Source organism: Pelodiscus sinensis, unplaced genomic scaffold, assembly GCF_049634645.1.
Source record: "Pelodiscus sinensis isolate JC-2024 unplaced genomic scaffold, ASM4963464v1 ctg91, whole genome shotgun sequence".
In the NCBI taxonomy this organism is placed as follows: domain Eukaryota; kingdom Metazoa; phylum Chordata; order Testudines; family Trionychidae; genus Pelodiscus; species Pelodiscus sinensis.
In genome coordinates this window covers 180,159-202,210 of record NW_027466033.1, presented here as the reverse complement: position 1 = coordinate 202,210, position 22,052 = coordinate 180,159, and the positions used below count along the sequence as shown (strand labels likewise).

General features: G+C 67.3%; 1 protein-coding gene across 1 annotated transcript in view; it reads left to right on the top strand.

The window, feature by feature from the left end:
* DNHD1 (dynein heavy chain domain 1) overlaps nucleotides 1-22,052 on the top strand; it is a 278,012-nt gene that overhangs the window by 212,974 nt on the left and 42,986 nt on the right. Inside the window, 5 exon segments of the mRNA XM_075918511.1 lie at nucleotides 189-409; nucleotides 493-697; nucleotides 916-1,018; nucleotides 6,357-6,506; nucleotides 11,084-11,266. Of these exon segments, the coding sequence (XP_075774626.1) occupies nucleotides 189-409; nucleotides 493-697; nucleotides 916-1,018; nucleotides 6,357-6,506; nucleotides 11,084-11,266 (862 nt within the window).

The window sequence follows — 22,052 nt, the reverse complement described above, 5'->3', positions numbered from 1 at the left end:
GGGGGAGCAAGAGAGGAGAATGCCCTGCCCCCCACTGGATTGTCTTGTGGGGACACAGGCTGGCGAGCAGGGAATCGCAGCTGGGGGCGCGTGGCCCACGCTCCTGGCCTGGTGCGGGTCAGGGGCTAGCATCAGCCGAGGGGCTTCGGGTGCCCCTCTCGTCCCCCACCCTTTGCCTTCCCTTTCAGGTTCTACCAGTTTGTGAGGAGCAAGCTGCATGTGCTGCTGCTGCTGGATGGGCGCCAGGGCCGAGGGCCGGGCCACGGGCCCCTGGGCTACCCCCCGGCCATGGCCACAGCCCTGCTCACCCTTGCCTGCAGCACTGAGGTGTACCAGCCCTGGAGTCACCAGGCGCTGCTGCAGGTGGCTACCCAGCGCCTGGAGGAGGCCCTCAGCCAGCAGAGCCCAGGTGAGGCAGCAAAGAGCAGGCCCCTGGGCTCAGCGCAGAACGGGGGAGCACCCCAGGGCCTCACACTGTCGCTTGTCTGCCAGCCTCAGCCTCGCTGCGGGCCCTGGAGAGCTCGCTGGCCAGCACTGCCAAGGCCATGGCGCTGATTCACCGCTCGGCCCGCTGCTACGCCGCACGCCTGGCCCCCGGCACGCCCCTCGTCACCCCAAAGACTTTCCTGGATTTCCTCGACATCTTCCTCCTGCTGTCCGCTCAGCTGCAGCGGCAGAGCCGGGCTCAGGCTGATCGGTGAGGAGAGGCCAGCCCTGCCCCCTGGGCACAGCCCAGCACAAAGGGGGCATGCCTCCGGACCAGGGGCCTCCTTTCCCCGCTCTGCCCTGGGGCCACAAGCCGCCCCAGCCTGCTGAGAGCAGGTTCCCCGAGGCCCCCGGCGCTAGCAGAGCAGGGGCTGAGGCAGGGGGCCCTGAGATGCCCCCTGGGTGTGAACTCTGGTTTCTCTGGGGCAGGATGAAGCGTGCTCTGACCAAGATGCGGGCAGTGAGTGAGAAGCAGCAGGAGCACAGCCACGACATCAAGTACCTGCAGGAGAAGCTTCAGAAAGCCAAGGAGGTGAGTGGGACACCACCGGGAGGGAGGTCCTGGCACCTCCAGCCGCCACCCCGGCCCTAGGGGGGCAGACACTGGGAACACCTGGCACCTCCAGCCACCACCCCGGGCCTAGGGGGGCAGACACTGGGAACACCTGGCACCTCCAGCCGCCACCCGGCCCTACGGGGACAGACACTGGGAACACCTGGCACCTCCAGCCACCACCCCGGGCCTAGGGGGGCAGACACTGGGAACACCTGGCACCTCCAGCCACCACCCGGCCCTAGGGGGGCAGACACTGGGAACACCTGGCACCTCCAGCCACCACCCCGGGCCTAGGGGGGCAGACACTGGGAACACCTGGCACCTCCAGCCGCCACCCCGGGCCTAGGGGGGCAGACACTGGGAACACCTGGCACCTCCAGCCACCACCCCGGGCCTAGGGGGGCAGACACTGGGAACACCTGGCACCTCCAGCCACCACCCGGCCCTAGGGGGGCAGACACTGGGAACACCTGGCACCTCCAGCCACCACCCCGGGCCTAGGGGGGCAGACACTGGGAACACCTGGCACCTCCAGCCGCCACCCCGGCCCTAGGGGGGCAGACACTGGGAACACCTGGCACCTCCAGCCGCCACCCCGGCCCTAGGGGGGCAGTGTGACGGCGCGTTGGGGGTTCCCCGTCTCCTGCACCCCGAAATGGCACAAACAGACTGCACCAGCCAGTGGAATTGAGGGTGGTTTATTGCTCCTCCAGCACAGCGCAGCACAGGTGTAATCTGGTTACAGGAACTGGGCTAGGATGCCTCAGGCCCCCTTGAGATGGGGGAGACTGGGCCCCTAAACTCCAGCCCCTTCCCCTAGGCTCTCCTCCATGCCCTCCGACAGCCAGCAACCAACCCACTAACTTCCAGCCCTGCCCCCAAGCCAAGGCAGCATTCCACCTTCCTTTGTTCCTCTCCATGGGGGGTGTCTGGCCACTGGTTTGCATAGTGACTCATCCTGTTTTGCTGGGTCGTGGTCCCCACGGCAGCCAGTGGGGGATCCCCCAGAGCCAGCAGCATAGAAACCAGCCAGGTACCCCCACTACGTCACAGTTCTCCCCCCTCCGAGAGCGAACTGAGCAGGGTCACTCCGCTCGTGACCTAGGGAAGTTCGGGTCCTCTGCGTGGGAACCCGCCCTGGGGACATGGGTGCTCCCCTTGACTCAGGCCGGCCGTGGCGAGGCCCCACATGAATTGGCTTCCCTCTGTCCACTCGCCGCCCCGCTCCAGGGCGACTGGCGCAGGCCTGTCCTCGGGGGTCACACCCACCCTTCCGCTGGCCTTGATCTCTGGCCGGGGTTTCTCGGGCCGGGGCCATGAGCCCAGCGAGCCTTCTCTGGACAGCCAGGGCGGCTTCCACCCCCGACGCTCCATCCAGGGAGGACTTCCCCTCCCATAACTCTCTCAGCCAGCCCAGAGGGTCTATCTGGGGTAGAGACCCCCAAGCCGCTTTCCTCCTGTCTTGGGCCTTCCCGCCCCTCTGGCAGGAGTCACAGGACCGGCAGTACCGCTGCACGGCTGTAAAGATTCCCGGCCAATAGAAGTGCTGGAGCAGCTTCAGCTGGGTGCTCCGGATCCCCCGGTGGCCCCCAACGGGGGAATCGTGGGCCAAATACAGCAGCTTGAGGCGATACTTTCGGGGGACGACCCGCTGCCGCTCTACCCTCCATGCCCTCGCCTTCCTGGGGGGGAGCCACTCACGGAACAGGAGCCCACGCTCCCGCAGGAATCTCTCCTGGCCACCTCTCCCCCGGGGCTGAGCTGCACGGAGGCCAGCCTGGTCCCTCAGCCTCTGCAAGGAGGGGTCTGCCTGCACCTCAGCCTGGAATTCAGCTGCTGAGGCAGGGATCGGGACCTGTCCCCCACCTCTGCCTAGGTCCGGAGTCCCAGCCTGGCTGGACCCCGTGTCCACTGGGATGGGACCCTGAGGACGCTGCCAGGAGTCCTTCCCTGGACCCACGTTGTCAGCCCCCCGCTGGCTCTGGCTCCGGGTAGTGACTAGAGCCCACTGGGATTCATGGGGCCACTCCTCTAGGTCGTTCCCCATCAGCACCTCGGTGGGCAAGTGCGGGTGCACCCCCACTTCCTTGAGGCCCTCCTTGGCCCCCCATTTCAGATGCACCCTGGCTACAGGCACCTTAAACGGGGACCCGTCTATGCCCTTCAGGGTCAGCTGCGCGTGGGGTAGTATCCGCTCCGGGGTCACTATGTCGGATCGGGCCAGAGTCACCTCCGCCCCCGTGTCCCAGAAGCCCGTCACCTTCCTACCATCCACCTCCAGGGGTATGAGGCACTCGCTCCGCAGGGGCCGTCCTGCCCCCACCCGGTACACGGAGAAATCCGCCTCCTGAGAATCAGACCTCCCAGGGGAGGTGCACTGAGCATCCTTCCCCTCTCTCTGAGCTGAGGTTTGCCTGCCAGCCCCTGCCTCTGGGGCAGCCTGCCCTTCCTCCCGCCCCAGCCAGTTAACCCTGGAAAGTCCCCGGTCCTGGGACCTGGTGCACTGAGCCCTCTTGTGGCCTTTTTGCCCACGGCGATGGCAAGTTAGGCTTTGGGCTGTCTCTGTCCAGGCCCTGGCTGGTTCTCTGGGGCGCAGACGACCTGTTCCTTGGTCTCGCCCCGTAGTTGACTCCCTCCGTCGCTCAGCCGAGATCCGGTCTCTGCGCGGTTCCCTCTCTCTCCGGGACTCCCGTTCACACCCGGACCGGCTCTCCGTGAACTCATCCGCCAGTCTCCCGGCCTCCTGGGGGTTCTCTGGTCTCCGGTCCTTGAGCCACAGCCTCAGTTTGGGTGGGCACGCTGCATAGAACTGCTCCATCATGACCAGCTTGAGCAGCTCCTCTGCAGTCTGGGCTCCGACTCCAGACACCCACTTGCGGCAGTATTGCGCCAGGCGGGAGACCAGATCCACATAGGTCTCCCGTGGCCCTTTCTGTACCCCCCGGAACTTCTTCCTGTACATCTCGGGGGTCAGCCCGAACTTGTGCAGCAGGGCCTCCTTGACTCGGTTGTAATCCCCTGGCTGTAGGTCCTCCAGCTGACTGAGCACTCCGGCCGCCTCCTGGCTCAGTGCGGGGATGAGCTCCTGCAGCCAGTCAGCTGGGGGAACCCGTTGCAGTCCACAGGCCCTCTCAAAGGCACTGAGGAACCCGTCTATGTCACCCATGTCCTTCAATTGGGCCACCACGGGCCTCTCCAAGCATCTGGCAGTCCTGGGACCCTGGGGCCCATCCGCACTTGGCGCAGCCGGTGCCCCGCCGGTTCTCCGCTCTGCCATGGCCAGCTCATGCTGCCGCTGCCTCTCTCGATCTTGGCGATCCCTTTCTCGGTCCTGGCGGTCCCTCTCTCGGTCCTCTACTTCCAATTCCCTGATCCGCAGCTGGATCTCCAGCCGCCGCAGCTCTGCTTGGCTGGCCCCTGCCCTAGATGGGCTGCAGCTTGCAGGCCTCCTGGGGGAAGCTGTCTCATCTCTCCTGTGGGTTCCAGCGCTCCTCCCCCTCTCTGAGCCTGACACACTCTCAGGGGGGGTCTGGCTGCTTCCCCTGGGGACAAGATCCTGGCCCTGTGGCTGGTCGTTCTCTTCTAGCTGAGCAATCAGCTGGGCCTTGGTTGCTTTCTGCACAGGCAAGCCCCTCTCTCTGCACAGCCCCACCAGCTCTGCCTTCAAGAGTTGGGCGTAGGCCATCTGCCCGCTGGGCCCCTCGGTGCAGACTCACCAGTCTAGTGCTGCAGCGCCCCACGATTCCCAGGAACCGCTTCGCTCTGTCTCCAGCACGCCTGGCTCCAGGGCTCTTGCTTCTACTGCGCCTTGTCGCTTGCCGCTGGAAGCTCCATCCACGGGGTGCAGTGGATCCCACTTCTGACACCAGTGTGACGGCGCGTTGGGGGTTCCCCGTCTCCTGCACCCCGAAATGGCACAAACAGACTGCACCAGCCAGTGGAATTGAGGGTGGTTTATTGCTCCTCCAGCACAGCGCAGCACAGGTGTAATCTGGTTACAGGAACTGGGCTAGGATGCCTCAGGCCCCCTTGAGATGGGGGAGACTGGGCCCCTAAACTCCAGCCCCTTCCCCTAGGCTCTCCTCCATGCCCTCCGACAGCCAGCAACCAACCCACTAACTTCCAGCCCTGCCCCCAAGCCAAGGCAGCATTCCACCTTCCTTTGTTCCTCTCCATGGGGGGTGTCTGGCCACTGGTTTGCATAGTGACTCATCCTGTTTTGCTGGGTCGTGGTCCCCACGGCAGCCAGTGGGGGATCCCCCAGAGCCAGCAGCATAGAAACCAGCCAGGTACCCCCACTACGTCACAGGCAGACACTGGGAACACCTGGCACCTCCAGCCGCCACCCCGGCCCTAGGGGGGCAGACACTGGGAACACCTGGCACCTCCAGCCACCACCCCGGGCCTAGGGGGGCAGACACTGGGAACACCTGGCACCTCCAGCCGCCACCCGGACCTAGGGGTGTGATGTGGGGGGGGTCTGCTCTGTAACCCGGGGTCCCCCTGCGCTGGGCTGTGATTCCCACGGACTCACACACATGCGGATTGGCCCGGACACCTGGGCCCAGCCTGAGAGAGGACAAGGCTCTTCCCAGGGGGGAGACAAGGGGAGGGAGGTGGAGACGGGCACCTGGCTGGGGGCAGGGCCTGGGGGGTGGGCAGTGTTTGCCTGGGATGACATGAAGAGAGCAGACTAAGCTGAGTCCTGAGGGAACCCCACCCCAAGGGGTCTGAGGCTGCCTGGCCCCGACTCCTGTAGCCACATCACGTCTGTGCTGGGCGGTATCCGGGAGGAGCAATAAACCCTCCTGTTCTACTGGCAGGTGGAGTCTCATCTTGCTGGGGATGGGGGTGCAGGATCGGGGCGTCCCCAATGCGCTGTGACAGGGGCAGACAGCCTGGGCTGGCCAGGACAGCCCCTCTTTTAAGCCCTCCTGGGGCCATCCTGACTTCTTTGGCAACACTGGGTGTTTGCTTCATTTGCTGTCACCAATTGGTCTCTGCTGGACACATGCCCAGCTGTGCCGGAAAGCAGGCCCGGGAGGAGCAGCCACGCCGGGGGGGGGGGGGGCGGGGTGGGGGGAGGAGAGCAAGCCAGGCCAGTGCCACACAGGCGGGTGGCAGCGGGTTCATAAGCCAGCCCCACATGCAGGGGCAATGTCCCAGGGCCATGGTGCTGTGCTGCAGAGAGCAGGCTGGGGCATGCCCAGGATTGGACCTACCCTGCCTGGTGCGGGGGCTCCCAGTGCTGCTGGAGGAGACGGGCAGCAGCAGAGGGGATTGTGGGGCCATCTCTGCTCCCCTCCCCCCACAGCAAACGGCCCGGTGCCAGCGGCGGGCAGAGCGCGAGGAGCTGGTGCAGAAGCAGCAGGCGCACGACTGCCAGCACCGGGAGGCGCGCATCGAGATCCTCACGCAGGAGCAGCAGCTACTGGAGCAGAGCAAGGACTCAGCCACAAGAAAGGTGCACGGGCTCCTGAGCCGTGGAGAGCCGGGGGGCGGGGAGAGCAGCCAGCGGGCTGGGTCTGGCCCCGTTTCCGTAGCTGGCAGCAGCCCGCGAGCCCCGTTTAGCCCGTGTGACCATGGCCTGGCTGGCCAAGCCGTCTCCCAGGCCCCTCTGCAACATGGGACGCCTGGCGCTCCACTGCCCGCCACCACTCGGAGCCTGCGGAGAATGGCACAGCCGCACGGGAGCCCAGAGAGCCCTGCCTGGCCCTGCGTGTTGGGGGAGGGGATACCTGGGGCACATCAACAGGGCCTGACCTGTCCCACTTTCCACCGCTCAGGGGAGGGGTACGTGGGGCACCGCAGTGGGCCCTGCCCTGATCCCCCCGTCGGGGAGGGGTACGTGGGGCACCGCAGTGGGGCCTGCCCTGATCCCCCAGTCGGGGAGGGGTACGTGGGGCACCGCAGTGGGCCCTGCCCTGATCCCCCCGTCGGGGAGGGGTACGTGGGGCACCGCAGTGGGGCCTGCCCTGATCCCCCCATCGGGGAGGGGTACATGGGGCACCTCAGTGGGGCCTGCCCTGATCCCCCCATCGGGGAGGGGTACGTGGGGCACCCGGTGCAGCCTGCCCTGATCCCTCCATCGGGGAGGGGTACGTGGGGCACTGCAGTGGGGCCTGCCCTGATCCCCCCATCGGGGAGGGGTACATGGGCACCCGGTGCAGCCTGCCCTGATCCCCCCGTCGGGAGGGGTACGTGGGGCACCGCAGTGGGGCCTGCCCTGATCCCCACGTCGGGGAGGGGTACGTGGGGCACCCGGTGCAGCCTGCCCTGATCCCCCCGTCGGGGAGGGGTACGTGGGGCACCGCAGTGGGCCCTGCCCTGATCCCCCCGTCGGGGAGGGGTACGTGGGGCACCGCAGTGGGCCCTGCCCTGATCCCCCCGTCGGGGAGGGGTACGTGGGGCACCGCAGTGGGCCCTGCCCTGATCCCCACGTCGGGGAGGGGTACGTGGGGACCCGGTGCAGCCTGCCCTGATCCCCCCGTCGGGGAGGGGTACGTGGGGACCCGGTGCAGCCTGCCCTGATCCCCCCGTCGGGGAGGGGTACCTGGGGACCCGGTGCAGCCTGCCCTGATCCCCCCGTCGGGGAGGGGTACGTGGGGACCCGGTGCAGCCTGCCCTGATCCCCCCGTCGGGGAGGGGTACCTGGGGACCCGCTGCAGCCTGCCCTGATCCCCCCGTCGGGGAGGGGTACCTGGGGACCCGCTGCAGCCTGCCCTGATCCCCCCGTCGGGGAGGGGTACGTGGGGCGCCCGGTGCAGCCTGCCCTGATCCCCCCATCGGGGAGGGGTACGTGGGGCACCGCAGTGGGCCCTGCCCTGATCCCCCCGTCGGGGAGGGGTACGTGGGGCACCGCAGTGGGCCCTGCCCTGATCCCCCCGTCGGGGAGGGGCACGTGGGGACCCGGTGCAGCCTGCCCTGATCCCCCCGTCGGGGAGGGGTACGTCAGGACCCGCTGCAGCCTGCCCTGATCCCCCCGTCGGGGAGGGGTACGTCAGGACCCGCTGCAGCCTGCCCTGATCCCCCCGTCGGGGAGGGGTACGTGGGGCGCCCGGTGCAGCCTGCCCTGATCCCCCCGTCGGGGAGGGGTACGTGGGGACCCAGTGCAGCCTGCCCTGATCCCCGCATCGGGGAGGGGCTCATGGGGCACCCGGTGCGGCCTGCCTTGATCCCCCCGTCGGGGAGGGGTACGTGGGGCGCCCGGTGCAGCCTGCCCTGATCCCCCCGTCGGGGAGGGGTACGTGGGGACCCGGTGCAGCCTGCCCTGATCCCCCCGTCGGGAGGGGTACGTGGGGACCCGGTGCAGCCTGCCCTGATCCCCCCGTCGGGGAGGGGTACGTGGGGCGCCCGGTGCAGCCTGCCCTGATCCCCCCGTCGGGGAGGGGTACGTCAGGACCCGCTGCAGCCTGCCCTGATCCCCCCGTCGGGGAGGGGTACGTGGGGACCCGCTGCAGCCTGCCCTGATCCCCCCGTCGGGGAGGGGTATGTGGGGCGCCCGGTGCAGCCTGCCCTGATCCCCCCGTCGGGGAGGGGTACGTGGGGACCCAGTGCAGCCTGCCCTGATCCCCCCATCGGGGAGGGGCTCATGGGGCACCCAGTGCAGCCTGCCCTGATCCCCCCATCGGGGAGGGGCTCATGGGGCACCCGGTGCGGCCTGCCTTGATCCCCCCGTCGGGGAGGGGTACGTGGGGCACCGCAGTGGGCCCTGCCCTGATCCCCCCGTCGGGGAGGGGTACGTGGGGCGCCCGGTGCAGCCTGCCCTGATCCCCCCGTCGGGGAGGGGCACGTGGGGACCTGCTGCAGCCTGCCCTGATCCCCCCGTCGGGGAGGGGTACGTGGGGCGCCCGGTGCAGCCTGCCCTGATCCCCCCGTCGGGGAGGGGCACGTGGGGACCCGGTGCAGCCTGCCCTGATCCCCCCGTCGGGGAGGGGTACGTGGGGACCCGCTGCAGCCTGCCCTGATCCCCCCGTCGGGGAGGGGTACGTGGGGACCCGCTGCAGCCTGCCCTGATCCCCCCGTCGGGGATGGGTACGTGGGGACCCGGTGCAGCCTGCCCTGATCCCCCCGTCGGGGAGGGGCACGTGGGGACCCGGTGCAGCCTGCCCTGATCCCCCCGTCGGGGAGGGGTACGTGGGGACCCGGTGCAGCCTGCCCTGATCCCCCCGTCGGGGAGGGGTACGTGGGGACCCGGTGCAGCCTGCCCTGATCCCCCCGTCGGGGAGGGGTACGTGGGGACCCGGTGCAGCCTGCCCTGATCCCCCCGTCGGGGAGGGGTACGTGGGGCGCCCGGTGCAGCCTGCCCTGTTCCCCCCGTCGGGGAGGGGCACGTGGGGACCCGGTGCAGCCTGCCCTGATCCCCCCGTCGGGGAGGGGTACGTGGGGACCCGGTGCAGCCTGCCCTGATCCCCCCGTCGGGGAGGGGTACGTGGGGCGCCCGGTGCAGCCTGCCCTGATCCCCCCGTCGGGGAGGGGCACGTGGGGACCCGGTGCAGCCTGCCCTGATCCCCCCGTCGGGGAGGGGCACGTGGGGACCCGGTGCAGCCTGCCCTGATCCCCCCGTCGGGGAGGGGCACGTGGGGACCCGGTGCAGCCTGCCCTGATCCCCCCGTCGGGGAGGGGCACGTGGGGACCCGGTGCAGCCTGCCCTGATCCCCCCGTCGGGGAGGGGCACGTGGGGACCCGGTGCAGCCTGCCCTGTTCCCCCCGTCGGGGAGGGGTACGTGGGGACCCGGTGCAGCCTGCCCTGATCCCCCCGTCGGGGAGGGGTACGTGGGGACCCGGTGCAGCCTGCCCTGATCCCCCCGTCGGGGAGGGGTACGTGGGGACCCGCTGCAGCCTGCCCTGATCCCCCCGTCGGGGAGGGGTACGTGGGGACCCGGTGCAGCCTGCCCTGTTTCCCCCGTCGGGGAGGGGCACGTGGGGACCCGGTGCAGCCTGCCCTGATCCCCCCGTCGGGGAGGGGCACGTGGGGACCCGGTGCAGCCTGCCCTGATCCCCCCGTCGGGGAGGGGCACGTGGGGACCCGGTGCAGCCTGCCCTGATCCCCCCGTCGGGGAGGGGCACGTGGGGACCCGGTGCAGCTTGCCCTGATCCCCCCGTCGGGGAGGGGCACGTGGGGACCCTGTGCAGCCTGCCCTGATCCCCCCGTCGGGGAGGGGCACGTGGGGACCCGGTGCAGCCTGCCCTGATCCCCCCGTCGGGGAGAGGTACGTGGGGACCCGGTGCAGCCTGCCCTGATCCCCCCGTCGGGGAGGGGTACGTGGGGACCCGGTGCAGCCTGCCCTGATCCCCCCGTCGGGGAGGGGCACGTGGGGACCCGGTGCAGCCTGCCCTGATCCCCCCGTCGGGGAGGGGTACGTGGGGCACCGCAGTGGGGCCTGCCCTGATCCCCCCGTCGGGGAGGGGTACGTGGGGACCCGGTGCAGCCTGCCCTGATCCCCCCGTCGGGGAGGGGTACGTGGGGACCCGGTGCAGCCTGCCCTGATCCCCCCGTCGGGGAGGGGTACGTGGGGCGCCCGGTGCAGCCTGCCCTGATCCCCCCGTCGGGGAGGGGTACGTGGGGACCCGCTGCAGCCTGCCCTGATCCCCCCGTCGGGGAGGGGTACGTGGGGACCCGGTGCAGCCTGCCCTGATCCCCCCGTCGGGGAGGGGTACGTGGGGACCCGGTGCAGCCTGCCCTGATCCCCCCGTCGGGGAGGGGTACGTGGGGACCCGGTGCAGCCTGCCCTGATCCCCCCGTCGGGGAGGGGTACGTGGGGACCCGGTGCAGCCTGCCCTGATCCCCCCGTCGGGGAGGGGTACGTGGGGACCCGCTGCAGCCTGCCCTGATCCCCCCGTCGGGGAGGGGTACGTGGGGACCCGCTGCAGCCTGCCCTGATCCCCCCGTCGGGGAGGGGCACGAGGGGACCCGGTGCAGCCTGCCCTGATCCCCCCGTCGGGGAGGGGTACGTGGGGACCCGCTGCAGCCTGCCCTGATCCCCCCGTCGGGGAGGGGTACGTGGGGACCCGGTGCAGCCTGCCTCTCCCTCCCCTCAGATGAACACTGACTACAAGGCAGCGCTGGCTGGGCTGCAGGCGCAGGACCTCGAGGAGTTACGGAGCTACCGGGAGCCGCCAGCCTCCATCGTCAGGGTGACGGACGCCCTGTGCCTGATGTTCCGCAAGGCGCCGGGCTGGGAGAGCGCCAAGCAGCTGCTGGGCCAGGAGGACTTTTACCAGGTGCCAGCAGGGCTCCGCTTGCTGTCGGGTTGGCCGGAGGCTGCACCAGTGGGAGGGCTGGCGGGCGCAGAGCTCCGCCGCAGGGGCCTGTGCCAAGGGCGTCCGAGGGAGGGGGCAGCCCAGGGAACCAGCCAGGGAGCCCCCCCGGCCTGGCCAATAGCCAGCAATGAGCCAGTGCGCAGCCGGCCGCCGATCGATCCATTGGGTGCCCTAGTGAATCGTCTCCTTCTCCGCCATGGCCCCAGGGCATCAGCCCCAGGTCACTGAGCCGCCTCCCACGCAGTGGGACGTTCTGCGTGGGTCTGGGGCACCGCTGAGTGCCAGCCCCACACCGGCCACGCAGAGCCCTCAACGGGCCGGCACGGAGCCTCACGAGCCACAGACACCCCAGCGCCCCTGCCCCCCCAGCTCGCACAGGAGAGAGGGTATAACCCTCCCCCTCCCCTCACACCCCAGCGCCCCTGCCCCCCCAGCTCGCACAGCAGAGAGGGTATAACCCACCCCCACCTCCCCTCACACCCCAGCGCTCCTGGCCCCCCCCAGCTCGCACAGGAGAGAGGGTATAACCCCCCGCCCACACCCCAGCGCTCCTGGCCCCCCCAGCTCGCACAGGAGAGAGGGTATAACCCACCCCCACCTCCCCTCACACCCCAGCGCTCCTGGCCCCCCCCAGCTCGCACAGGAGAGAGGGTATAACCCCCCCCCCACACCCCAGCGCTCCTGGCCCCCCCAGCTCGCACAGGAGAGAGGGTATAACCCACCCCCACCTCCCCTCACACCCCAGCGCTCCTGGCCCCCCCCAGCTCGCACAGGAGAGAGGGTATAACCCCCCCCTCCCCTCACACCCCAGCGCTCCTGGCCCCCCCAGCTCGCACAGGAGAGAGGGTATAACCCTCCCCCTCCCCTCACACCCCAGCGCTCCTGGCCCCCCCAGCTCGCACAGGAGAGAGGGTATAACCCTCCCCCTCCCCTCACACCCCAGCGCCCCTGGCCCCCCCAGCTCGCACAGGAGAGAGGGTATAACCCCCCCCCTCCTCCCCTCACACCCCAGCGCTCCTGGCCCCCCCAGCTCGCACAGGAGAGAGGGTATAACCCCCCCCTCACACCCCAGCGCCCCTGGCCCCCCCAGCTCACACAGGAGAGAGGGTATAACCCACCCCCACCTCCCCTCACACCCCAGCGCTCCTGGCCCCCCCCAGCTCGCACAGGACAGAGGGTATAACCCACCCCCACCTCCTCTCACACCCCAGCGCTCCTGGCCCCCCCCACCTCGCACAGGAGAGAGGGTATAACCCACCCCCACCTCCTCTCACACCCCAGCGCTCCTGGCCCTCCCAGCTCGCACAGGAGAGAGGGTATAACCCTCCCCCTCCCCTCACACCCCAGCGCTCCTGGCCCCCCCAGCTCGCACAGGAGAGAGGGTATAACCCTCCCCCTCCCCTCACACCCCAGCGCCCCTGGCCCCCCCAGCTCGCACAGGAGAGAGGGTATAACCCACCCCCACCTCCCCTCACACCCCAGCGCTCCTGGCCCCCCCCAGCTCGCACAGGAGAGAGGGTATAACCCCCCCCCCACACCCCAGCGCTCCTGGCCCCCCCAGCTCGCACAGGAGAGAGGGTATAACCCCCCCCCCACACCCCAGCGCCCCTGGCCCCCCCAGCTCGCACAGGAGAGAGGGTATAACCCACCCCCACCTCCCCTCACACCCCAGCGCTCCTGGCCCCCCCCAGCTCGCACAGGAGAGAGGGTATAACCCCCCCCTCCCCTCACACCCCAGCGCTCCTGGCCCCCCCAGCTCGCACAGGAGAGAGGGTATAACCCTCCCCCTCCCCTCACACCCCAGCGCTCCTGGCCCCCCCAGCTCGCACAGGAGAGAGGGTATAACCCTCCCCCTCCCCTCACACCCCAGCGCCCCTGGCCCCCCCAGCTCGCACAGGAGAGAGGGTATAACCCCCCCCCTCCTCCCCTCACACCCCAGCGCTCCTGGCCCCCCCAGCTCGCACAGGAGAGAGGGTATAACCCCCCCCCTCACACCCCAGCGCCCCTGGCCCCCCCAGCTCACACAGGAGAGAGGGTATAACCCACCCCCACCTCCCCTCACACCCCAGCGCTCCTGGCCCCCCCCAGCTCGCACAGGACAGAGGGTATAACCCACCCCCACCTCCTCTCACACCCCAGCACTCCTGGCCCCCCCCAGCTCGCACAGGAGAGAGGGTATAACCCACCCCCACCTCCTCTCACACCCCAGCGCTCCTGGCCCTCCCAGCTCGCACAGGAGAGAGGGTATAACCCTCCCCCTCCCCTCACACCCCAGCGCTCCTGGCCCCCCCAGCTCGCACAGGAGAGAGGGTATAACCCTCCCCCTCCCCTCACACCCCAGCGCCCCTGGCCCCCCCAGCTCGCACAGGAGAGAGGGTATAACCCACCCCCACCTCCCCTCACACCCCAGCGCTCCTGGCCCCCCCCAGCTCGCACAGGAGAGAGGGTATAACCCACCCCCACCTCCTCTCACACCCCAGCGCTCCTGGCCCCCCCCAGCTCGCACAGGAGAGAGGGTATAACCCTCCCCCCTCACACCCCAGCGCCCCTGGCCCCCCCAGCTCGCACAGGAGAGAGGGTATAACCCACCCCCCACCTCCCCTCACACCCCAGCGCCCCTGGCCCCCCCAGCTCGCACAGGAGAGAGGGTATAACCCTCCCCTTCCCCTCACACCCCAGCGCTCCTGGCCCCCCCAGCTCGCACAGGAGAGAGGGTATAACCCTCCCCCCTCACACCCCAGCACCCCTGGCCCCCCCAGCTCGCACAGGAGAGAGGGTATAACCCTCCCCCCTCACACCCCAGCGCTCCTGGCCCCCCCCAGCTCGCACAGGAGAGAGGGTATAACCCCCCCCTCCCCTCACACACCAGCGCTCCTGGCCCCCCCCAGCTCGCACAGGAGAGAGGGTATAACCCATCCCCACCTCCCCTCACACCCCAGCGCTCCTGGCCCCCCCAGCTCGCACAGGAGAGAGGGTATAACCCATCCCCACCTCCCCTCACACCCCAGCGCTCCTGGCCCCCCCAGCTCGCACAGGAGAGAGGGTATAACCCACCCCCACCTCCCCTCACATCCCAGCGCTCCTGGCCCCCCCCAGCTCGCACAGGGAAGAGGGTATAACCCACCCCCCACCTCCCCTCACACCCCAGCGCTCCTGGCCCCCCCCACCTCGCACAGGAGAGAGGGTATAACCCACCCCCACCTCCCCTCACACCCCAGCGCTCCTGGCCCCCCCCAGCTCGCACAGGAGAGAGGGTATAACCCCCCCCCACCTCCCCTCACACCCCAGTGCTCCTGGCCCCCCCACCTCGCACAGGAGAGAGGGTATAACCCCCCCCTCCCCACACACCCCAGCGCTCCTGGCCCCCCCAGCTCGCACAGGAGAGAGGGTATAACCCACCCCACCTCCCCTCACACCCCAGCGCTCCTGGCCCCCCCCAGCTCGCACAGGAGAGAGGGTATAACCCACCCCCACCTCCCCTCACACCCCAGCGCTCCTGGCCCCCCCCCACCTCGCACAGGAGAGAGGGTATAACCCACTCCCACCTCCCCTCACACCCCAGCGCTCCTGGCCCCCCCACCTCGCACAGGAGAGAGGGTATAACCCACCCCCACCTCCCCTCACACCCCAGCGCTCCTGGCCCCCCCAGCTCACACAGGAGAGAGGGTATAACCCACCCCCCACCTCCCCTCACACCCCAGCGCTCCTGGCCCCCCCAGCTTGCACAGGAGAGAGGGTATAACCCACCCCCACCTCCCCTCACACCCCAGCGCTCCTGGCCCCCCCCAGCTCGCACAGGAGAGAGGGTATAACCCACCCCCCACCTCCCCTCACACCCCAGTGCTCCTGGCCCCCCCAGCTCGCACAGGAGAGAGGGTATAACCCACCCCCACCTCCCCTCACACCCCAGCGCTCCTGGCCCCCCCCAGCTCGCACAGGAGAGAGGGTATAACCCACCTCCCCCTCCCCTCACACCGCAGCGCTCCTGGCCCCCCCCACCTCGCACAGGAGAGAGGGTATAACCCACCCCCACCTCCCCTCACACCCCAGCGCTCCTGGCCCTCCCAGCTCGCACAGGAGAGAGGGTATAACCCACCCCCCACCTCCCCTCACACACCAGCGCTCCTGGCCCCCCCCACCTCGCACAGGAGAGAGGGTATAACCCACCCCCACCTCCCCTCACACCCCAGCGCTCCTGGCCCCCCCCAGCTCGCACAGGAGAGAAGGTATAACCCCCCCCCACCTCCCCTCACACCCCAGTGCTCCTGGCCCCCCCACCTCGCACAGGAGAGAGGGTATAACCCCCCCCTCCCCACACACCCCAGCGCTCCTGGCCCCCCCAGCTCGCACAGGAGAGAGGGTATAACCCACCCCCACCTCCCCTCACACCCCAGCGCTCCTGGCCCCCCCCAGCTCGCACAGGAGAGAGGGTATAACCCACCCCCACCTCCCCTCACACGCCAGCGCTCCTGGCCCCCCCCCCACCTCGCACAGGAGAGAGGGTATAACCCACTCCCACCTCCCCTCACACCCCAGCGCTCCTGGCCCCCCCACCTCGCACAGGAGAGAGGGTATAACCCACCCCCACCTCCCCTCACACCCCAGCGCTCCTGGCCCCCCCAGCTCGCACAGGAAAGAGGGTATAACCCACCCCCCACCTCCCCTCACACACCAGCGCTCCTGGCCCCCCCAGCTTACACAGGAGAGAGGGTATAACCCACCCCCCACCTCCCCTCACACCCCAGCGCTCCTGGCCCCCCCAGCTTGCACAGGAGAGAGGGTATAACCCACCCCCCACCTCCCCTCACACCCCAGCGCTCCTGGCCCCCCCCAGCTCACACAGGAGAGAGGGTATAACCCACCCCCCACCTCCCCTCACACCCCAGTGCTCCTGGCCCCCCCAGCTCGCACAGGAGAGAGGGTATAACCCACCCCCACCTCCCCTCACACCCCAGCGCTCCTGGCCCCCCCCACCTCGCACAGGAGAGAGGGTATAACCCACCTCCCCCTCCCCTCACACCGCAGCGCTCCTGGCCCCCCCCACCTCGCACAGGAGAGAGGGTATAACCCACCCCCACCTCCCCTCACACCCCAGCGCTCCTGGCCCCCCCAGCTCGCACAGGAGAGAGGGTATAACCCACCCCCACCTCCCCTCACACCCCAGCGCTCCTGGCCCCCCCCACCTCGCAGAGGAGAGAGGGTATAACCCACCTCCCCCTCCCCTCACACCGCAGCGCTCCTGGCCCCCCCCACCTCGCACAGGAGAGAGGGTATAACCCACCCCCACCTCCCCTCACACCCCAGCGCTCCTGGCCCCCCCAGCTCGCACAGGAGAGAGGGTATAACCCACCCCCCACCTCCCCTCACACCCCAGTGCTCCTGGCCCCCCCAGCTCGCACAGGAGAGAGGGTATAACCCACCCCCACCTCCCCTCACACCCCAGCGCTCCTGGCCCCCCCACCTCGCACAGGAGAGAGGGTATAACCCACCCCCCCCTCCCCTCACACCCCAGCGCTCCTGGCCCCCCCCACCTCGCACAGGAGAGAGGGTATAACCCACCCCCACCTCCCCTCACACCCCAGCGCTCCTGGCCCCCCCAGCTCGCACAGGGAAGAGGGTATAACCCACCCCCCCCTCCCCTCACACCCCAGCGCTCCTGGCCCCCCCCACCTTCACAGGAGAGAGGGTATAACCCACCCCCACCTCCCCTCACACCCCAGCGCTCCTGCCCCCCCCAGCTCGCACAGGGGAGAGGGTATAACCCACCCCCACCTCCCCTCACACCGCAGCGCTCCTGCTCCCCACAGCTCGCACAGGAGAGAGGGTATAACCCATCCCCACCTCCCCTCACACCCCAGCGCTCCTGGCCCCTCCAGCTCGCACAGGAGAGAGGGTATAACCCACCCCCACCTCCCCTCACACCCCAGCGCTCCTGGCCCCCCCCAGCTCGCACAGGAGAGAGGGTATAACCCACCCCCACCTCCCCTCACACCCCAGCGCTCCTGGCCCCCCCCAGCTCGCACAGGAGAGAGGGTATAACCCACCCCCACCTCCTCTCACACCCCAGCACTCCTGGCCCCCCCCAGCTCGCACAGGAGAGAGGGTATAACACACCCCCCACCTCCCCTCACACCCCAGCGCTCCTGGCCCCCCCCACCTCGCACAGGAGAGAGGGTATAACCCACCCCCACCTCCCCTCACACCCCAGCGCTCCTGGCCCCCCCCACCTCGCACAGGAGAGAGGGTATAACCCACCCCCACCTCCCCTCACACCCCAGCGCTCCTGGCCCCCCCCAGCTCGCACAGGAGAGAGGTATAACCCACTCCCCACCTCCCCTCACACCCCAGCGCTCCTGGCCCCCCCCAGCTCGCACAGGAGAGAGGGTATAACCCACCCCCACCTCCCCTCACACCCCAGCGCTCCTGGCCCCCCCCAGCTCGCACAGGAGAGAGGGTATAACCCACCCCCCACCTCCCCTCACACCCCAGCGCTCCTGGCCCCCCCCACCTCGCACAGGAGAGAGGGTATAACCCACCCCCCACCTCCCCTCACACCCCAGCGCTCCTGGGCCCCCCACCCCCACCTCGCACAGGAGAGCGGGTATTACCCACCCCCACCTCCCCTCACACCCCAGCGCTCCTGGGCCCCCCAGCTCGCACAGGAGAGAGGGTATAACCCACCCCCACCTCCCCTCACACCCCAGCACTCCTGGGCCCCCCCCCACCTCGCACAGGAGAGAGGGTATAACCCACCCCCCACCTCCCCTCACACCCCAGCGCTCCTGGGCCCCCCACCCCCACCTCGCACAGGAGAGAGAGTATAACCCATCCCCCACCTCCCCTCACACACCCCAGCGCTCCTGGGCCCCCACCCCCACCTCGCACAGGAGAGAGGGTATAACCCACCCCCCACCTCCCCTCACACCCCAGCGCTCCTGGGCCCCCCCCCACCTCGCACAGGAGAGAGGGTATAACCCACCCCCACCTCCGCTCACACCCCAGCGCTCCTGGGCCCCCCCCCACCTCACACAGGGGAGAGGGTATAACCCACCCCCACCTCCCCTCACAACCCAGTGCTCCCTGTGCCCCCCAGCCCCGCTCACACAGGGGAGAGGTTATAACCCATCCCCCACCTCCCCTCAGACACCCCAGTGCTCCCTGTGCCCCCCAGTCCCCCTTACACAGGGGAGAGGTTATAACCCATCCCCCACCTCCCCTCACACACCCCAGTGCTCCCTGTGCCCCCCCCAGCCCCCCCTTACACAGGGGAGAGGTTATAACCCATCCCCCACCTCCCCTCAGATACCCCAGTGCTCCCTGTGCCCCCTAGCCCCCCTTACACAGGGGAGAGGTTATAACCCATCCCCCACCTCCCTTCACACACCCCAGTGCTCCCTGTGCCCCCCCAGTCCCCCTTACTCAGGGGAGAGGTTATAACCCATCCCCCACCTCCCCTCAGACACCCCAGTGCTCCCTGTGCCCCCCAGCCCCCTTACACAGGGGAGAGGTTATAACCCATCCCCCACCTCCCCTCAGACACCCCAGTGCTCCCTGTAGCCCCCCCCGCCCCACCTCACACAGGGGAGGGCTGATAATCCATCCCCCACCTCCCCTCACACACTCCAGCGCTCCCTGTGCCCCCCAGCCTCCCTCTTATACAGGGGAGAGGTTATAACCCATCCCCCACCTCCCCTCAGACACCCCAGTGCTCCCTGTGCCCCCCAGCCCACCTTACACAGGGGAGAGGTTATAACCCATCCCCCCACCTCCCCTCAGACACCCCAGTGCTCCCTGTGCCCCCCAGCCCCCCTCACACAGGGGAGAGGTTATAACCCATCCCCCACCTCCCCTCAGACATCCCAGTGCTCCCTGTGCCCCCCAGCCTCCCTCTTATACAGGGGAGAGGTTATAACCCATCCCCCACCCCCCTCACACACTCCTGTGCTCCCCCAGCCCCCCCAGTCCCACCTCACACAGGGGAGAGGTTATAACCCATCCCCCTCCTCTCAACAGCTTCTCCCAGTCTCAAAGGACCAGCCACAATGCCAGGTCAATTTATACCTTGGATCTTTCCCAAACGAGCTTGCTGGGCCAATCCTTTAGCATCTAAAATCTAAAGGTTTTTTCATAAAAGAAGGAAAAGGTGGAGAGTGAGATTGTTAAGGAGAATACGTTACATGCACCAGTCACCACGTCCTTGGTGAGGCTCTTAGCAAAGATGGAACAAACTGCCAGCTTGAAAGTCTCTGGTGTACGTCCAGGGCCAGACGAAGGGGTGGGCGAGCCGGGCAGCTGCCCGGGGCACCAACAGATGGGGGGCACCTGATGGTAGCTGTAAGGGGCGCGCGGTGTCCCTTATAGCTGCCATCAGGCGCCGCGCGCCCGGCTCCCGCAGCACCAGCCCCTCCCCTCCCCCGTGGAGCCAGCCAGCAGCACCCTTCCCGTCACGGCTGCGGGGCCCTACACAGCCAGGCACTGCCTGCCTCAGGCTGCGTGCCAGCAACGGTGGCCGGGCCGGGCCGGGCAGCACATGCACCGTGTGCCCCGGGGGCGGGCCCACACATACGCCATGCGGTCGGGGGTAGCTCTGCGCGCCCGGGTCCCGGGCGCCAAAATGGCTCAGCCAGCCTTGTGTACGTCCTATGTCAGGACGGGTCAGCAATCCTTCTGCCCTATGTAGTACTTCAAACTTAAACGACTGCGAAAACAGATACCACCTCGTGATACGCAGGTTGGTCTCCTTCATCGATTGCAACCAGCACAGCAGGGCGTGGTCCATCACCAGACGAAAGGGACTACCTAATAAAAAGTAGCGAAGTGTCTCGACCGCCCACCGTACGGCTAACACCTCCTTTTCAATGGTCGCGTAGTTTTGCTCCCGCAGCAATAGTTTACAGCTGGTAGTTTACAGGATCGGATGTTTCTCGCCATCTTAGTTTTGCGATAATACTGCCCTGATCCCCACGTTGGACGCGTCCGTCTGGGCGACAAAGGGTTTTGAAAAGTCTGGCTGTGCCAGTACTGGGGCCTCGGTAAGCCACTGTTTTATACTCTGGAAGGCGTGCTCACACCGCTTATTCCACCTCGTCTTCTGTGGTTGCCCTCCCTTTGCGAGATCTGTGAGAGGTGCCGTGATTGTGGAAAAATGTGAGATAAATTGTCTATAGTATCCGGCGAGACTCAGGAATTGCCACACTTGTTTCTTTGTTGTGGGCATACGATAGGCTTTCACCGCTTTGACTTTATCTACCTGGGGTTTCACCTTACCTCCCCCGACAATGTATCCTAGGTAAGATACCTCACTCTTCCCAAAAAAACACTTACAGGGATTTGCCTTGAGGTGCACTTCAGCTAGGGACGTCAGTACGGCTTTGATGTGTTGGAGGTGGTCTGCCCATGATGCATTGTAAATGATAATATCATCAATATACGCGGCTGCGTACCCTTCCTGTTTTCTGGGCACTCTGTCCATCAATCTCTGAAACGTTGCTGCAGCCCCATTTAACCCGAATGGCATCGTCAAAAAGTGGTAGAATCCGAATGGAGTGGCAAAGGCTGTTTTTTCCTGTGACATGGGTGTAAGGGGAATCTGCCAATACCGGGAGCCACTCAATCTCTCTAAAAGTTCATTCACCCGGGGCATTGGGTAAGCGTCAAAACAGGAGATTGCGTTGACCTGACGAAAGTCGATGCAAAAGCGCCACGATCCGTCTGGTTGGGTACCATCACAATGGGGCTCCTCCATTCGCTGCGGGATTCCTGGATCACCCCTAGTTGGAGCATTTTCCGAACCTCTTCACCTACTGGTTTCCACAGCTTCCTGGGGAGTGGGCGATGGGGCTCCTGTATTTTGTGCCTGGGGTTCGTGTGGATGTGGTGGCTCATCATCACGGTCCTTCTGGGGTAAGCCACTAGCATGTGTGTGAATTCCTGGAGCAGGGATTGCAGCGTGGTTTTCTGTTGCTTGGTTAGTTCTGTTCCCATCTAAATGGATCCTTCTGTGGGGAAATCCCCAACATACAGCCCCAGTTCTGGCTCTGCGGGTTGAAGGGTAATTAACATCCCTTTCTGGGCCACCCATTTTTTTGGTAAGTTTACATGGTAAATCTGGGACTTCTTCTGTTTTTCCATTAATTTTATTTCGTAATCTATGGGCCCCACTTTCCGTAGTACCTCATAGGATCCCTGCCACTTTGCCAATACCTTTGAGTCGGCTGAGGGCAACAGGAGTAGTACTCTATCCCCGGGCTGGAATGTACAAGTACGGGCCTCTTGATCATAATATCGGGCCTGTCTCTCTTGGGCTTGTACTAGATCGTCTCTGGCTATTTCTCCCACAGCCTGTAGACGTTTTTTTAGATCTATGATGTAGGGGACCGCCCCCTTTGCCTCGGAGCTTTGCTCTTCCCAGGTTTCCTTCACCAGATCTAATATTCCCCTGGGCTGTCTCCCATAAAGCAATTCAAATGGAGAGAAGCCCGTAGAGGCCTGGGGTACTTCCCTCATCGCAAATAATAGGGCCAGGAGGACAAGATGCCAGTCCCTGGGGTCTAGCGCTATGAAACGTCTTAACACCCCTTCAAGGTTCTATTAAAGCCTTCTACCAGGCCGTCTGGCTGAGGGCGATAGGCTGAAGTTCCAATTCTGTGCATGTTCATTAGCCGGCACAACTCCGCGATTATGCGTCCGGATACATTACGCCCCTGGTCCATCGACAATTCTTGAGGAATTCCAACTCGGGAAAAGA